General features: G+C 40.0%; 1 protein-coding gene across 5 annotated transcripts in view; it reads right to left on the reverse strand.

Moving 5' to 3' along the window:
* Window positions 1–19,541, reverse strand: part of FBXW7 (F-box and WD repeat domain containing 7) — a 126,082-nt gene that overhangs the window by 46,029 nt on the left and 60,512 nt on the right. Inside the window, exon 1 of one of the 5 annotated variants that reach the window (XM_035114050.2) lies at window positions 711–3,163. The exons of the other annotated variants lie outside the window; for them this stretch is intronic. Coding sequence (XP_034969941.2) covers window positions 711–989 — 279 coding nt within the window. The 5' untranslated portion in view covers window positions 990–3,163. Of the gene's footprint in view, window positions 1–710; window positions 3,164–19,541 lie in introns of those variants that run through there. 5 annotated transcript variants of the gene reach the window in all.

Here is a 19,541-nt window from a genome sequence, read left to right on the forward strand (position 1 = left end):
AATACTCTTAATAAAATTACCACTTTGTTAGACTAAAAAGAAGTTAGAGGTATCTAGTGTAAACAACTGCATTTTGTAGGGATTTCTGTGAAATTCAAAAACTTGCTCCACAAGTACCTGAAGAAACACACAATCTTGTAGAAAATTATGGTTGTTGTTTTTTAAAAAAATAACAGATCCTGCAGACTGTATTCTGCATTGCTCTTGGGAATACACTGTATCTCTGAAACGTTTCACAGCATGCTCAAAATGTCTCTTTGATATAAGCAATTACATGTTAACATCAGTACTATTTGCATCCAAAGCTTCAAAATGAACATGAAATACTGAGTGAAAGTAGAAAAGGGTCTTTTTTAAAAAGGGGGGGAGGGGGAAAAACAGGCTAAAGTGCTGAGCTGAAGAGCCAGTTCAGTCAAAGGTAAATAGTCTGCTGTTTCTTTGGTTTCTCATGCAGACTCCTAAAATAAAAGGATTTCGCATCTCATTGAGCCCTTTCATTATTTGCCTTTATTCAGCGTCTAGCATGTTAAGCATCCAGGCACCACCAAAGGGGGGGGGGGGGATACAGAGAGATACCGCAGCCATCTCTGATGATACAGATTTTTCTTTCCTCAGCAGACACGCACACACATAGGCACCTACACACACAGAGTCACACGTCTATATAGATACATAGAGGAAGGGGGACACCCACCATACCGGTTACTTACTTTGTAAAAAATCATTTTTAAAGTGCCGTAGAACCCCATGTTTTCGGTATTTTTCCCCTTCAGCGGTTCCGTGCCCCCGTGTGTCCGGCTGCTTGGTAGCCTCTGACAATATAAACCTTTTTCAGGTAGATATGTCACAGACTCTAATGTGGACATGCTCGGGCACGTCGGAGAAGGAAGATCAGGCAGCAGAAGCAGAAGCAGCAGCAAGCAAACTCCACCGTGAATGCGAGGAACGAAGCTCCGTATCAAAAACCTCCTCCTCCTCCCGGCACACATACATACGTACAGCTTGTCTGAGGAGAACTTAAGGGAATAATGAGCGAGGGGGGAAGATTATTGGAGGAGACTTTGCCCTGTCAAAGCCTTGACTGAACAGATTCCTCCCCGAGCGGCACGGAGATCAGATTACATCTTCCCTCACGCTGCGAATGGTGCAGTCCAAGCTTCAGCAATGCAGGCTGCACATCAATTATATGGTGCTCAGCTCCAAGGAGCCTGTGAGCACACAGCATGGGAAGGACTTCGGCAGGAAATTAAACCGTCCCCTCGCCATCCTCACATTGGCCACTGGGCTCGAAGGAAACGCTGGATATCTTTAACTATCTTCTCAAACCTGGCTAATTTATCTCTCCCCCCCCCCCCAATATTTTAAACAAACAGGAGAGCACTGGATAATTCACGATTACGAGCTGAAGCAAACAAGGCGATTTTCACTAATTACAGCTATACGGTGGCCCTCCGGCAAGCTGACTGGACCTTTATGCCAGTGCATCTAATGGGTTCAAACATTGCTGCATAAAAATGCAGTTAATTTCAAATTAATTTGAGATAAGCATTTCCTTCGGCAAGCAGCCTACATTTCTCATTTGGGGGAGGGGAAATAGTAATGAACTTCATTCTTACGTTTAGCGCTCAATCCAATCATAATAAAATATGCAACTAGTTTGATTTAAATATTAATTCCTTCCTATTGTGGATTTTTTTTTAAAAAAAAGTTGTGCTTACAAAATAACAGAACTGACGAGAAAACTCATGAGGTCATCTTGTCCATCCCACGACAAAAAACTGAAATAATTATTCAATGACACTCCCCTCTCAAACACAGTTGATGCTACTGCAGAATCACCCTCCAAAATGTTTTTGTTTAAAATAACCATAACTTAAATCTGTATTTCTGCTATTTAACTATACTATCTGTGGTCCTATTCTCAAACATATTTGAAAGCTACTGTCATGACAGACCTTGAACATGTCTATTTCACAGAGCAGATTCATATGACCACTTGCACCATTAGGTGATCCCCCCACCCATAGTCACTTCCTAGGGAGACCCCTACAGCCTTGCAAAAGGGTCCACATGCAATCAGCTATCAGGTTGCTGAATGACAAGAACCAAGTTTTAGCTGAACACTTTCACAAGATCCAGATCCAGCTGAATCCCTCTATGGATTGTTGCAGGGGGCAGATTTGCATCAAAGGGGGAGAAAAGCTACACCATGTTACAGTTCATATTCCAAATATATGAACATAAAACATCAGATGAAGCCTGTTCAGTCAAGTGGAGCTATCACGTGTCGTGAACATGATACTTCTGCTACCCTTAATACACTGCAGTACGACATTTGCGTGGAAGTATGCTCGTATTTTCTCCAGATGGCATTTTTGCCATGAACACAGTGTTCCTTTCCCCCACTTCTATTATAATATGAAACATTTTTAAAGCTTCCACTTTTTAAAATGTTCCTACTTTTTCCCTACAATCTGATGTGTCCCTGACAGAAGTCTGGTTTGGGTATTTATTTTTGGCCTCAAAACTGGCTGCTGATTTTTAGTTGTTGTTTTTTATTAAAAAAATAGTGTCATGATATAGGTATGGTGCAGACATACGTAAATTTTGGACCAGAAGGCACATTTTGAATTTTAAGGAAGCACGATGGGCACCAGTCACAAAATGGTTGCCATGGCATAACACAGCATGCCTGCTGTGGGGGCATGGTGAAATTAGAGAGTGTTCGGTCATTGATGCTTCCCACCCACCCAAGACAGTCAAAGGCTTACCATGGGAAATCAGCTATGTCCTGAGTTCTCCTCACCACCACCACCTCTCTCCAACATCACAAACATTGTCTAATAACAATGGAGCATTTCCCAATACAGGTACCAGCAAAAATATACACGGTGATCACACCACTCTTGCTCCTGCACACGCAGAGCACACATACAGGCCACATGCACACATGCATCTCTCAACTCACTCATGCACACACATTCCTCATATACATCTCTCCCTCTCTCTCAGAGACCACAGATACACGCAGGCCATATACACATCTCTACCCCTACTCCTCCTGCTCACAGACCATACATGCATGTGCTCCCCCTCCTTCCCTCTCTCTTACACGTGCCCACAAATTACATGCACCTATCTACTATGTGCATCTGTCTGTCTGACTGTCCTCTCTCTCTCTCTCTCTCTCTCTCTCTCTCTCTCTCTCTCTCTCTCTCTCTCAAATACATGGGTGTCTGCCGGAATTTTCCCTCTAACTTTCTCACAAGAAATGAGAAGAATGGTGTCTGTATGTTTTGCCTCAAGTTTTAAAATATATCAGGTTCCAAAAATGCTAAAAGCTTACTAAAAGAAAAGAAAAGAAAGCTGGATATTACTGTTCTTCTTAGGCCTATTACTGGTTAATAAGTTAGGACTGTTGGCTATTTTCCTGGTTTGTGAACTAATATGAAGCTACAGTTCCCTAATTTGGACATAACAGGAAACTTAGGACCACCCAGGACCTTTGTGTCAAAGCTGGCACACAATGGATGAGTGCTCAGCCCCCAATGCTCATTCCTGACTTCAAAAACCAGAGTTTACAAAGCCTGGAATGATAGTCCAAACCAGACATTACATCTTATCTGACTATGGTATTAAAGAGTTCCTGTGCCCAATTTTCTTCTGTCACAAATGCTTTAAAAAAGGTCATTATTCAGAGAAAGGTTAAGGAAATATCTGGCACTCAAAGAGCATTAGTAAATTTAAGCTTCTACTACAGTGGGTATAAAAGCATAAATCCCAGGGTATGATCTGAGGGTACATGAGGGACACCAACTGGCAGAAGCTAAAGCAAGTCTGGGTCAAGTCAGTGCCTGCATGGATGACCAACACATGCACACAATCTTGGTTCCATTACGGAAGGCAGGATATAAAATAAATAAATACAGTAAGTAAAACAGGAAGACATTATCCCCATTTTACAGAGGGAACTTATGTGCTTGCATTACATGACTGTCAAATGCCTGTCTTGTCACAAGCAAACAAAAGTAAATCAAGCATGAACAGGAATTCGGTGTTTGTGTGTAAGAGAACCAAAATACAGAGAGGAGGACAGTGTGTATGTTAGAGAAGACAGTAAGCTCCCCCAAGCTGCAGTCTAAGTAACTGCAGATTATTTATGCCTATACAATTATTTCCCTACTGGCTTTCCAAAAACAACTTATTAAACTTTTAGCAGGCACGTTTGTTAGCAAGTTATACATTAAAAACCAAAATTACTAGGTTTTATGCTTTAAATTTTCTTAGCCAAGTTAAGTAACAACTGAATTCCTGAAATCTGTACTGTTCATCATTAGCAAAACAGGTTATTTTAAAGGGGATCATAAGATCAAAGGGCCTATACCACAACTAGACATCTGTTCTAATCTTGAGCCTATATAATGTACGCAATTTCTTCATCACCATTCTTGATGAAATGGAGACTCTAGACTAGAGCATACATGCAGCCCTGTGAATTAGTTATAGCTACTCATTTCTTAAAGTCTTTTTTTTGGGGGGGGGTGGCCGTGGCGGAAAGGACCCAGTTGTGGTTAATGGATATGCCTGTTGTCAAAATTCAGATGCTAAATATCAGTCCTCAAAATGAACCATGAAAAGTGTATAAAACGTTTAACTCATATACTATTGTGGTAAAACAAAAAAAAGGAAGGCTGGAGATTAGCAGAAATCTTAATTCTGGTTTCGCTGAGATCTTCCATTAATATCTGATCAGGAGCAGCAGTCTGTTACAGAACAAGTATTCTTGTACCAAAACAGAACAGCAGATTCTTATGGCAAAAACTTTTGTAGACTCCTATTCCGCAGATGCACCAAGTGTTATCCTGTATTGATATTTATTACATTTATATATCAGAGAGAGTTCAAGGCAGTCTTCAAACACCTTGCCATTTTATCTTCAGAACAAGTCTGTGGGGTAGGTTAGGCTGTAAGACAGAGGCTGGGCCAAGCTTAACAGTGAGCATCAGAGTTGAGATAGGACTTGAACCTGGTCTCCCCAATCCTAGTCTAACCACTGCATCATACAAGTGCAGCCCTCTTCAGGACTCCTGAAACCTATATATGAAATGCTGTATGCACAATCACTTCTCCCTTTGATGGATCATGCACTTCTCCCCACGATCAAGACCCCCATGCAACCAGAGACCCAACTGTGGGAAAGACAAATTTATCCTAACATGGTTACAATCCTCTGACAGACTTTTCTGCTCAACACAGGAAGGCTTAAAGGACACTCCCTTTAGTTTCCCCTTAAAGTTTGGTAAGAGAGAGAATAACTGAATATATGCAAACACTAGGAGCCAAATTAACTAGAAATACAAGGGGTTAGTGGTGACAATTCTATGTAAAGCTTAAAATGTCTACAAGGTAAGCATTGTGGTCATTCACAGCAGCAATGATTGCAGCTAGCACAATGAATAATCCAACATAGTTTCAGTGGATAGAGCATGAGATTCTTAATCTTAGGTCATGGGTTCAAGCCCCACATGAGCAAGGCAAAAGATCCCTGCATTGCAGAGGGTTGGGCTATATGCCCTTCATGGTCCCTTCATGGTCCAGGGCTTTGTAAAGTAATATAAAATTTATCACCAATGGCCAAAGAATAGTATCATACACTACTAATTATCACTGGTGCTGTAGCATAAGCAGCAGTAATTCCTACAGGCGTAGAATATTCAGTACCATAGGGTAGGAGAAAATGACTACTACATCTTTTTACAAACAAAGAAGGCTAGAGTGCTACTCCCTTTGTGCTGATGGTACTTTGATTACATAAGTGAGATCAGATGACCAGATGACAACTGGGAACACACTTGGTCAGAACACACAGCAGTGAAGCTCAAGAGAGCACTTTGCATTTCAGACTCCCTTAATATTACACTGTGGGTTGCCAGTGGAAGGAGAAAAATTCACAAATGCTCAATTTCTAAGCTTTGGCCTGAAAATCCATAGCGGTCTGAAGCAATTACAAATATTCCATGCTTTAGGAAAACAGGCCAATTTCCCTATTTACACAAACAGGCTATTTGTACTTGAATGCAGATGGCTCCCTTTTTACTTAAATAAAAAAACCCTTTTCTTTCCCTGAAAGAAGTTGTAGATTTTTGTTCCATACTGAAACAGGTAGTCTGGTTTAGCTGTTTCCCTGCCCGCCCCCCAGATTTAATGATGAGTCCACTATAGTAATTTCCCCACTTAAGGGGAAAAGAACAAGTCGGTTCTAGAAGGGAACATGCTTGCACACTGGAGTGGTACAACAGGGAACCGCTCAGTTTCTCAATAATTCATTGAAAAGGTTATCAGATGTGCATGCCTGCACCGAGGGAGGAAGCAACTGCATCACTCATCACGAGAACTGGAATTGTCACACACGGGACACATATTTCATGCAGTATTCATTATAGTAACGGATGTGGTAGTACAGAGTAGTACTGGTTTTCCCAAGCAACATCACTGCTGTTTGCAGGGAAACGCTCCTATCGAGTCATCAGAGCAACAGGCACTCTGAGGTATGCTAGGTCCATACCATTAAAAAGGTTTATGGGCCAACACCATCACTTTGAATTGGGGCTGGAAGCTATTGGGAAGCAGCTTGCAGATACTTGAGTGAACAAGCTCCTACTTTTCATCAGGTGTTGTGGAGACATACTTTATTTATTTATTTATTTTTATTTCCACGGCAGCCCCATGGTAGACTACATTGCTGAAATTAATCAGGGAAGTTACCTCAGAATAAATGGTGCTTGTCAGAGACCTGCACTCTAGTAAACAAAACAGTTGACGGATAAAGTAGAACGAAGTTGGCAGAAAAGCACTTCTGGCGAAAGCTACTGCACAAGATTCTAAACAGTGGATCCAGGATAATTCCCAAATTGCAAATTCCCTAATCTGCTAGGGTTGTGGAAGCGCTATAAACTAACAGTCATTCAACTTTATAACAACTTTATTTCCATTCTGTCTTGATTCACACTTGATCTCGTTCTGAAGCACCTACACTGCGTTGAGCTCTTGGAGAAATTGCAGGACATCAATTCAGTAAGTCAGTAGGGAGGCAAGCAATTTCAGGAACTTATATTCAGGTGGCATGCATATATCAAAAAAGCTCATCCCATATGGTTAAGAGGCCAGACGCCGGGTTTATAGTTGCAGATGTAGAAAAGGCTTTTCAGCATACGTCACATATAATGTCTAAAGGGGGGGGCTCTCCATGTTTTAAAGCTCTAGTAATGAGTTTTCTTAACTCTGATGAATGCTTTGATAACTCCAGTGAGCGATCACAGAGAATGCCCGGAGGAAGACTGCTGAGATCATGTGAAGGTGCCAAATTGTGAGCATATCTTTCTAAATAAAGTCAAGCTTCCTACCGCCCTGCCCCCCAACACACACATTGTTGAGGAAAATAGTATTATAGTATTATAGCACTCGAAGCCTGCTGCAGTGATGGAGAGCTTCATAGATTCAACTTCCACCAACTGAAGAGTACTAGATGGGTTTGCAGTGCTCCAAAGTGCATGCTTGGAAGTGTATGCTTCCAAACTAACTAGAGTTTTCCATTATGTCCAAACTGTGGAGAGCTCTAAGAATCACGATTTAATCCTTTCCTCTTTGAACTAACCACTGGAGCTCCCCAGTGTTAGGTTATAATGGGAAACTATGATTACTTTAAAAGAGGAAGCAGGGATGGAGAGGGAAAGGAGACAAGTCTGAGGCTCATTCTTATAACACTAAACCACAGCTATCTAAAACAGCCCATGTGGGGAGGTAATCTAACTATCGTATTTGTGAAGCAGTTACTCTAGTGTTCAAAACACCTTGGGAATGAAGTAAAATTTGTAATACTCCCCCACCCCCCACCCCCGCAATTGTAACTTATAAAGCTCGACATAATGAATCAATACAAAAAAAAAAGACAGGGTAGGGTACACCAAATATTTCTGGGAAAGACAGTTTTCTCCAAATATATTTCTTCCCATAATTGCTTTTAAATGGGAACTGGCTCATTTTTCTACACAGTTGCACCACAAAAATCTGCATCTGTATGCTGAAAAAGCAAACCAATAATGAAATTCAGGACTAAGCACTAAGTATATGATAATGTCTTATTACTACACAGTGTAAAAATTAAAGTTCTTGGTTACTTGGGCATTTTAATGTACGTAATTTTAATGCCTTGGAAGTACTCCATAAAATATGGTGCCCAGCTCTTCCCAACTCTATACTGAAGTTGTGAACATCTACCAGCAATGTACCTAGCTGAGATGCGTCTAATTATTTCCTTTTGTACTCAGAAAATACATGCAGACAAGAATGGAGACAATTCTCTTCACTTTCATACACCCATCATCTGTCTTGAATTATTGCCATGACAACTTTCTTCTGTCTGCAAAAATTAAGACGCAACCTAGCCTGAAGTTTTGTTTCTTGTCCAACCAATTGGAGACATCACCAAATCTGTACACATCAGAAAGGAATTTCTAGAATGCTGGAGGTCACATTAAGTTCTTTCAAGTTTCCCTAACCCATTGTCATTCAGTGTTTGCTATATAATTTTGCATGGACAGAGGCTACAATTGGAGTTATCAAGCAAGCAAATTTGTTCAAACCAAATGAAAAGCGTTTCTATAGCATGAGTCCCTAAGGTTCAAAGCCAATTTTCTTTTCTTTTTTTCACGTGGACAGGATTGCCTGTTATTAGGGATATTTCAGTCCACCATGCGTGTACAAATTAATGACATTTTGCTTTGCATTTGACAGAAACTAAGATTTAAAACTAGTCTACTACTTTCTTCTTACAATAAGTTAATGAAATGGAAGGATAACAACAAGATTAACTAAGGGTAATGACTTGGAATAATGACTAAAGAGAAGTATCTGCCCCATCACTTTTCTGCTTCTGTAATAAAGACACTTCAGTAACAATCTATTCTTTTCTCTAAACGAAAGCAAACATCAACAAAATAAAGGTTAGCTTCCCATAAACAAGAGCACTACATATTATTTAACCAACTTATCAATACCTTTGTTTGGTTGTCTGATGAAAGCTACAGAACTCGTGTCTTATTGATTGTGGGACAAAAAGTAATTCAAATTATTTGAAAACCCATGTTCTTTTTTTCCTCAGTGACACAATACAGCAAATTATAGATCACAACATCTTTTGGTTGCTTCCTGGTTTACAATTCTATTTTTGCACAACCAGAAATATGTGGCCCAACAAATCTACAAAGCCTTTGTATGAGCTAAATTTTACTTATGCACATATTTTTGGACTGAATGGCCCAATGCATAATGACACTAAAGAGAAATATTCACTGCTTCAGAAGCCTGGGAGTCTCTTTAGTGGTTTAACATGATACAAACAGTTCCTCTGATGGCATAAATAGGATTTTGCTTTCTGGTGCTCAAATCCACACTCAGCCTTGAAGATTGCTGGGTGATCATGGGAAAGTCACAGTCTTAAGCCTCACCTACCTTGCAGGGCTGTTGTGAGAATAAATGGAGAGGGGAAGTATGTCATCTTGAGTTCCTTGGAGGAAAGGTGGTATATAAATGTAACAGTAATGATAATACTGTAATAATAGGAGCTTCTCACTCTCAACTCAAGGGCTGAAATCAAATGAATCCTTCCCTTAACCTTTTTTTTGCTTTGTCTCGTAGCTTTCAACAGTTGTTGTGAGACACGCACATGCATGCACAAAATGGGTGTAGATTCCTAAAAGCATTGTTTAAGATGGACAACAGAAGGTACACCTTTGCTGCAACCATCAAGTGCTCTAACAGAAGATGAGAAGACCAGTTTGTACTCTGCAGAGGACCTGAACACATACCTTCCCCTAGCAGTTGCTATTCCTTCAAAAAGTAGGTTGGTCTGTTCTTTGGGGGGGTGTGGTGTGGTGAGGGTAGCAGTGGGAGCAGAGACAATTTGTGGAACATGACCTTTGATATTTCATTTCCCCAATTCAGCTTCAACATATATGCAGGAAAGCAGACAAAAATGGATAGTAACCTCAATGTTTGTAATGGCAAATGCTTAGACATGAATAGTCGACTCAAAACTTACGCACATTTAACTTTTGCAACCCTTAGTCAATAAATACTTTCTAAAATTGAATTCAAGTAAGGCATCTGAAAATAGTTTGAACCCATGCACCTTATGTTTCTCACTGCTGCCCTTAAAGTGACACTAAAGAGCAGGAGGATTTCACTTGTGTTTTCAATTAACCATGGCTATCATTAAGTCTGAACCCGAAAAAACTAAAATTGTGGTCAACCTTAAGTCAGAATCATAAACCAGCAATGCTGTAGATCAATTATTCTTCAGTGTTCATGAGGGTATGAGGGATGTAAAGTTTTTTTATAGTTTTGATACAACTTTTGCTACTAGGTGAAATTGCTTTGGTTTCAGCTTTTGTATTTATTGTGTTTTGATGTTTTCTTCTATTGTTTTGTACATGGCCTAGATGTTTTATGAGTAACAAATTTAATAAATAACAACCTTAGACCTTCCAAATGTTGTTTGGAATCCCAACAACTATGGTATTACCCCTAGCCACCAGGCCAATGATCAATGGTCAGGGATATGGGAGCACCACAGATTCCCCAACCCGGTCATAAAGCAAGATTTTGAAGCTGACTTGTTTCCCTCAACTAATGTTAAGATTAACCAGAGTTTGTCACAGGTTTCTAAATAACGATAAACTGCTGTTACTTAAAACAAAAGTAAGAGCTTCTGATTTCCTCCTTGATGATGCGCTGGAAGATGAGAGGACGGGGAGCTTTTTCACCAAATCTTTACCATAGCTTACATGGTTATATGTGAAAGAGGCCACAGCTGCAAGGATGCATAAAAGAGCTTGCCAAATCTCCTGCAGCTTTGGTAAAATGAGGCCATTTCATCTTATGCTACAAATCAGATGCAATACTATGATTGTGGTGACAAGACTGAAGTGCTTTTAGAATGGTATATATATGCATGAACCATAGCCAGCCAAACTCTACCTCTGCCCTACTTTATTAATGCAAAAGACCAACATAAAAACGGCTAACAATGTATTTAAGGACAAGAAGATTATAAGGGATTCACTTAACTCGTGTAACACTTCCTGTTGAAAATGTGAGAAAGTTGAGGAGCACTAGGACCCTCGTACTTACGGGACCATCTCTTCCGGTGTGCCCCACGGAGAAACTTAAGGTCCATAAATAGTAACACCTTAGAGGTCCCAGGCCTGAAGGAAATCAGATTAGTCTCAACTAGAACCAGGGCCTTCTCAACACTGGCCCCAACCTGGTGGAACGCTCTGTCTCCTGAGACCAGGGCCCTGCGGGTTTCCACAGGGCCTGTAAGACAGTGTTGTTCCGCCTGGCATTTGGCCTGGAGCCAATCTGATCCCCTCCCCCATTTCCCCTTTCTTTCCCCTTTTTGTATAGGCTGCATTTTTAAATTTTAAATTTAAATTTAAATGTATTTAGTCTTGTTGTTGAATGGTATTTTAACTAGTTGTTTTATATTTGGTGTTAGCCGCTCTGAGCCCGGCCTTGGCTGGGGAGGGTGGGGTATAAATAAAATTGTTGTTGTTGTTGTTGTTGTTAAATGTAGTGCTTAGTCATTGCTTGCATCTTTTAACCTTCCACCTTCTATGAATGTATCACTTATAAGTCAAATGTGATCAGTACAATGATTAATGTTATTAATCTAAATAAACATTTCATTTATATCAGTCTGGAATGTTTTTTTGGGGGGGGGATGTTTCTAAAGGATGTCTGCTGACTGCAATTAGGCAATGTGAGATACCCGAATGACTATGACAAATACAGACTGAGAAAGCCTTATGGAGTCAGATAAAACTGTAATAAAACTGTTATAAGTAATCTGAATGTGTGGGTAAAGAATGGTATTGATAAAGATAATGCAAATAATATTTGTGGGAAGAAATGACATAGCTATCAATACCTACCGTATTTGTATCATTTATGAAAGTGGCTTATGTAAATCAGAGGAGGGGAATCTGTGGTCCTCAACTGCCATCAGCCCCAGTTAGCATGACCAATACTCAGAGACGCCACAAATCGAAGGGCCAAAGGTTCCCTACGCTGTCATAAATAAACCTAAGTTAAAATCCAACTTCAACCTGAAACACTGACCCTAAATATACATACCAATGTATGAGTGAGACTTTTGGCCTAATATGGAATACTCTGACAAAAAAAATGGTTCTCTAGTCCTGCTGTGTGAAATCCCTTGGATGGAAATGCTTTGGGAATGAAGCGCAGCCCTTTTACATGTAAGGCATATACATTTCCATTGACCTGTGGGCTCCTTCCCAAATTTACCGCTATCGCTTACCTATTAAAATATTTATACCTTGCCTCTCAATGGTATGATAAAAATTAATTGATGTTGAAAGAGTAAAACCATTAAATGGAAAAAAGTATAATAGAGGCAGGAGAAATAACAGTTATGTAAACAGGCCATTTGTCACTTTCATGTGCTGGGTTAATTAATATTCTAAAAAGGGCTTCCAAAAGCTGAATACCTCTCAAGCTCTGAATTCATAGGGCTGACCTTAAGACTTTCTCAGAATGATTTTTAATGCAGTCTGTTATCAGCAAAACCCGTTGAAAACACATGCCCCATCTGCCAGTACCCCACTTGCAAAAGAACTTCTTATACTTGCAGACAGTGCAGCTTCTGCCTGCTTCCCTCTCTCCTCCAAATGCCAGCTGTATGATAATGAGCGCAAACAGCTGAAAAATACTGCACAGTAACAAAGCTGGTACGAAATGGGCAGAACAACGCTCCCACTCAAAGAAGCAGTTGCAGCATGAACTTTGCAGATTAGCCATTGAACAGAGGTGGGGGAGGTTTGGAAAAAAGAAAAGAAGGGCCTGTACAGATAGCAAGAGAATGGAGAGAAAGGAAGGGGGGAGAGACTCAAGAAGGGGCAAAAGCATCTAATGAAAAGCCTAAATTCTAAAGTACTTTTGTTAAACTGCATGAACCAATTCTTCACATTTTCTACAGCTTATTCCTGATGCACTAATGATATGCCAAGTGCCATTCTGATCATTTGCAAGTTCAGTGTGTTTCCAAAAAGACACCAACTTGTTAATGAAAGTTTGCTATTCATTAACAAACCACTCCATCAGCTACAGGGGGCTATGAGAAGGGAAATACATATGGATTAGCACACATTATTTCTCTTATTTAAAAGTTTGCCACTTCATTGAGGGCTGAACAGCAATCACAATCTTCTATGTTAACTTTTAAAAATAGTTTAAAGAGCCCTTCGTAGGTTTGCTAAAACAGCTGTATCCCTCCAAACTGTGATCCCGCTGTAATGGCTTTTCAAAACCATGCATGATTGCAAGTAACTTCAGCTAGAAATCCAAAATGTTTGTTACACAGTAGCTCCAATTTAGTGCCAAGTAAACCAAATCCTACATTGTATGTAAGTTATATGCAATACTAGCTTAAGTTGCATATTTATACCATTTTTCTCTTAGTCATGGGGTGGCAAACTATGTAAGTCACTGAATCCCCCCCCCAATCCACAGGGTAGCCATAACCATAGCTGCCAAGTTATCCCTTTTTTAAGGGATTTTCCCTTATGCTGAATAGGCTTCCTTGTGAGAAAAGGGAAAACTTGGCAGCTATGGCCATAACCGTCATGCTCTACTTGTGAATTTCTGAGGGCATCTAGCTGGCCAGTGTTAGAAACAGAATACTGGATTAGATGCAAATTGGACTGATCCAACAAGACAATTAGTTTCTGTGTTTGCATGCTGCAATCACAGAAATCTGAGAATGGACTAAATAGTTTCCAAAGGGCATATGGTTTATAAAAAAAATATATTCCGCTTATTACATAATTTAGCTATGCATTCGCTAGCGAAGCATACATCAGACAAGGTACAGTATTAGTAATATTTCAAAATTAGTAAAATTTCAAAATGTTATCTATTTTAACCTATTTCTATACTGCTTTTCTTCCTGTTGTAGCGGTACCTAACTAGTAAAATTTCAAAATGTTATCTATTTTAACCTATTTCTATACTGCTTTTCTTCCTGCTGTAGCGGTACCTATTTATCTACTTGCACTTTGACGTGCTTTCGAACTGCTAGGTTGGCAGGAGCTGGGACTGAGCAACAGGAGATCACCCCGTAGCGGGGATGCGAACCACCAACCTTCTGATTGGCAAGCCCTAGGCTCTGTGGCTTAACCCACAGCGCCACCCAAGTTTATCAGGAAGGTAAACGGCATTTCCGTGCGCTGCTCTGGTTCGCCAGAAGCGTCGTCATGCTGACCACATGACCTGGAAGCTGTACACCGGCTCCCTCGACCAATAACACGAGATGAGCGCTGCAACCCCAGAGTCGGTCACGACTGGACCTAATGGTCAGGGGTTCCTTCACCTTTATACTGCTTTTCTAGGGAAAGCCCATCCAAAGCAGGTTACAAAACTCCAAATTACAATGATAAAATCATCTGTATTAGAAAACTGGAGCTATTTTCCCATCTCAAAGATGTCCAACTAAATTATACTCCAAATAGTGTCTCTAGTGCTCCTGAGTTCATCTGATCCCTGCCAAATTCTAACCACACTGCAAAGGAACAATTGGGAACACACTTTTGCCAAACCCACTTCTGTCTTTGGCCCACAGAAGGTTGGCCACATTCCAATCTCACCTCTGGAGTGAAACTAGTTCCCTATCCTTGCAGTAGATCAGTGAAAGCAGTGTACTTAAATCAACTGATTTCAATGGGTTTTCTCCATGAGTCGCGTTGGTTACAATCCACAAAATTTCCTCTTAAAGTGTAGCTTCTTTAATGGACTCTGTTGGACATTTCATACTAGGGATCATTTCCAAGACATATAGCGCTGTATCCATAGTCCGTACTTCTTTACTTATTATTTTCCATTACACTCTAAATATAGTAGCGTAGCATATATAAATATGCAACCCAATTCATCATGGTAACTCTAACAAATCAGAATCTCAAATTCTCAAAGGCTGCTTAGCATCTGGGAGTTTGTACTTTATAAAACAAAAATAAATTTTAATTATTACCTGCCAAAGAGAAACAAAACTAGATACAATATTTTTCCATGAAGGAAATATTAAAAAGAAGTGGAGAAAATTGTGAAACAAATATGAGTCATATTAATTAATGCTGTCATTTTTGTCATCATAGACATCTCTATACTATCACTTTCGCAAAGCATAATGAAGACCTGATCCTGTACCTCCTATTCACAATGGTACTTGGAAATTAGGTGTTAAACGAATTAAGAGTCATGTAAGATTTATCCGGAGTTTTATGGTGAATGTTAATAACATACGAGTACGGTAATGTTTATTGCCACTCTTAATTTTGAAAATCTTTGAACTGTACAGTACATTAGCCTCTATTGTATTGGCATATTTCCCTTCCATCACCAAACCAAGTTACGTCAAGTAGAATACAGAGGTGGAAAGTATTAATTCAATTTTAAGTCACCTATAGAGACTGTTGTTGGGCAGTCAACATATAAATATTATAGAGATATATACTTATGTCACACCAACAGAAAATTGCTCTAACACAATCCAAGGAAATCTAATACAGTGGTGCCTCAACTTACGAATTTAATCCGTTCCGAAGCCACCTTCGTAGGTCGCAAAATTCGTAAGTCGAAGCAACCCTATCTAAAAATTCGTAAGTCGAAAAATCCCTATCTAAAACCACTGCGGATTCCTTTTGGATGTCGAGACATTTGTAAGTGTCCCCCATTCATAAGTCGGAAAATTCAGTTGCTGAGTCATTCGTAAGTCGAGGTACCACTGTATTGACAACAGCGTACATATGGTTTTGCAGTACTAAATTTACTTCAGTCATTAGAACAGCCATGATTCTGGCAGTATCTGCAGATTAGGGAACTTTAAAAATAGTACTACAGTGCCCCTACATGTTCACTGATAGAAGAGCAGCTCAACATATAACTTGCCACAGTCAAGAGAAAAGCACCTAATCAGCTAAAACATTAACATACAGTCACTATTATGTGTTTATGTAAACAAAAAATCTGAAATATTCACATTTGGAAGTATGTTCTGGGTGGCAGTCTCCTTTAGACAGATTTCCAGTGAACGGCTGAAGGGCTTGGCAGTACCTGCAAAACACCCTCTCCCCCTGTGAACACTCTATTTACCCTGAACTCCTTGCATTAAAGAGTACACAAATATGTTAACTTGGGCACACACAGGTTATAGGATATAAACTGTCTCTCACACTTTAATTTATATGGGGCAAGTTTAAGTCTGTGCCACTTTTGTGCAAACTCCTTCTTGGTAACATAGCAGTTTTGACCATAGCAGCATAAATCAAATTACAGGGTATGTGTTCCTTTTGAAAAGATGCTAAAGAACATGATAAGGTGAAAATAGTGTCATGGTGGATTCAGAGTTGTAAGCATTGTTGTCAGAGGCATAACTAGGCTCCCTTGGCAAGGGGATGTAGGACCCCCACTCCAAAATAAAAAACCTCCAGAAAACACACACGATAGGATTCAATAATGACAAACTGAGTATTTAGCAGCGCAATCCTATAAATGTCTACTCAAAAATAAACCCCACCGAGTTCAATGGGGCTTACTCCGAGGAAAGTGGGTGCACAGGACTGCAGCCTAAATCTGGCAGGCCGGAGGCAGGAACGTCAGACAATACCTCACTTCCCTTTTTGTTACTTCTGACAAGGCACCAGCAGAAAGGCACTAATTTGGAGGTTGTACCCGATTGCACACTGTACTCAGAAGTAAGCGCTGCTCAAGTTAATGGCCCTTGCTCTCTGGGGTAAACATGCACATCCTGGAAATTGGTCGATGTGGGAAAGAAACCAGGGGAAAGCAACTTGGCTGTGCTAAATTAAGCATCTCCCTGATGTCTCCCCATCACCACATCAGCCCTGGACAGAGAGTCAAGCAGGTGTGTCCTCATAGGGTACCCCACTGCAGACTGACTGAAGAGGGAGCTCTACAGAAATTCCTCTGCTGAAGCACCTAGAGGGAAGTGATTTTGCACCCCCTGGCCTGCGCTGTTGGCAAGGGCCAATGCAGCCAACCCCAAGGTACACCTCTGATTGTTGCAATGTTTCAGAAAAATGTGGTGAGAAAAAATGTGGGAGTTAAGGTAATCAATAATTTGTTGATTCAGGTTAAGGTAATCAATAATCTATGTCATAAATGAGTTTGTCTATTTAAGTAATAAAATTGATGTAAGATTTGCAATTCCATCCCTGGATCCAGTTCCGATCTATATAAAATGTATTTTTTTAATTTTTAAAAATCTCTCTCTCTCTCTCTCTCTCTCCTTGCTGTCTACCAACACTTCTTTCAGATGTTCTCCCTCAGCTGAAGGTCCCACACCCCTGCTTGGTAACTATAAATTTATTCCCATGTGTTAATATGAGATGGAGCTTAGAAATACTATTTCACAAGGAGATGAGCTGCAGGAAGTTAAACAGTGGGCAAATCTTCAGTTGACATAGAAAATGAGTTGGGTGCTTTATCAATGCAGGCATGATGTGAGGGCTGTATTGCCTTATAAACAAACTTCTGGGGGTAACATGTCAGTAGTGAGCATGGCCAGAGACAAAAGTAAGTGGAGCAACACAATCATCTCTTACCTTTTTTACAGGCTACATTTCAGTCAGTCAGTGGTTTCCTACACACACAAAATCAGAGGCATTACCGCATTTCAAGGACACTTCCTATCAGGCAGAAGCACTTGAGGAGGGTGTGGAGCAAGGGCATTGAGGCCCAAGGAGAGCCACAGGCTCAAAAGAGAAGCCTGAAAAATCATGTCTGTCCCCCAAACCTGAGGTTTCCCACTCCCACCTTAAATGAAGAATTACACGTCAATAAATCAAATGATTTATTTCAGTTACAATCTTGAATCTCTGTTTTTTACTTATGGGTTCTGTTTTATGATGTTTCACTGGATTGCTAACGAGCAGGTTTGAATCCTTATTAGAGGACCCAATTAACATTGCTGCATTGGGTACTTGTAATGGTGTGTCAAATAGGAGATGGTTATATGGAGTGAGGTTAGTGGGTTACATTCAAAGCAGCACTAACTTGAACTGAACTGAATCTTCTCCTCGAATTGCTGAGCAATTGCTGGATGTTAAGCATATTCTTCCCTCCATTTCCTAACTTCTTTGACCATTTTCTCAAGCATAAATCCCAATTCCTTTGCCCCCTTGCCAGAGAGCTTCCCTGTAGGCAGATTCCCTCAGATTTTGACTAGCCTTGGTATCCAGACAAAATTGATGTCTCTGTCATCATGTGGGCATTTGAAATATGATTGACAACCCAGAAGCATAGCACAACTTCATGTGAAGAAGATATTCTACCTTCTAACGCTCAGGAACTCCAGTTTTGGGAGGTGGTGAAGCTGAGGCTCCAATACTTTGGCCACCTCATGAGAAGAGAAGAATCCTTGGAAAAGACCCTGATGTTGGGAAAGATTGGGGGCACTAGGAGAAGGGGACGACAGAGGACGAGATGGTTGGACAGTGTTCTCAAAGCTACGAACATGAGTTTGACCAAACTGCGGGAGGCAGTGCAAGACAGGAGTGCCTGGCGTGCTATGGTCCATGGGGTCACGAAGAATTGGACACGACTAAACAACTAAACAACAACAACATAGGCTCAGCTCTGTGCTTTCCAGAGAAGAGAAAGCAATTCACTATGGCAAATGTGCGGAACAAATTTGTGGATACAGGATCCTGAGATCTTTTCCCACTGCTCAGCAGGATTCTGTACAATTTGTAAAGTCAACAAAATGACAACTTTCCTGTCTCTCATAGAAACCAGACTGCAAGCTGTAAACTCCATGAGAAACTGGAAATTATATGCCACACCAGCTTGGTTAGTCAGCCAATGTCAGAGGTTTCACACAACATGGATTTTCTGGTATCATTGTAAAGAAAAATAAGCAGACTATATTGGCTTCACAGCACTTTACAAAAATAAACTATTAACAATATCTATATTGCTTGCATTGTTCATAATAAAGACAGGAAAGTGATATTTAACTCCATCACATTATTTTAATTCCACCTACAAACAATAAAGCAAGAAGTAGTCAATGCAACAACATTTTCTGTTGCAACTAATCTTCAAATGTAAGAATTTCACAAATTTATGTGCTTTTAATGCCAATATCTATACATTTTATTTTGCCTTTTATCATCTTTATTCAGTACTTTTTTTGTCTTGTGCAAATCATGTATTTCATGGTCTGATTTAATTTCTGGTATAGGGAAAGATAGAGTTGCAATGTGTTAACAGCAAATTTACAGGTCTAAGTAAATAAAACCACTAAGATTATCACAATTTGGAATAAATCCCCTGCTTCCATGAAAATGTAACTTGACAGTAATTGGTACCAGTTTAAATATAGATGAAGAGAAATCACAGTAACGATAAAAAGCTTTGCACCAACTTAAACATAATAAGCA

This window comes from Zootoca vivipara, chromosome 9 (assembly GCF_963506605.1).
Source record: "Zootoca vivipara chromosome 9, rZooViv1.1, whole genome shotgun sequence".
Lineage (NCBI taxonomy): Eukaryota > Metazoa > Chordata > Lepidosauria > Squamata > Lacertidae > Zootoca > Zootoca vivipara.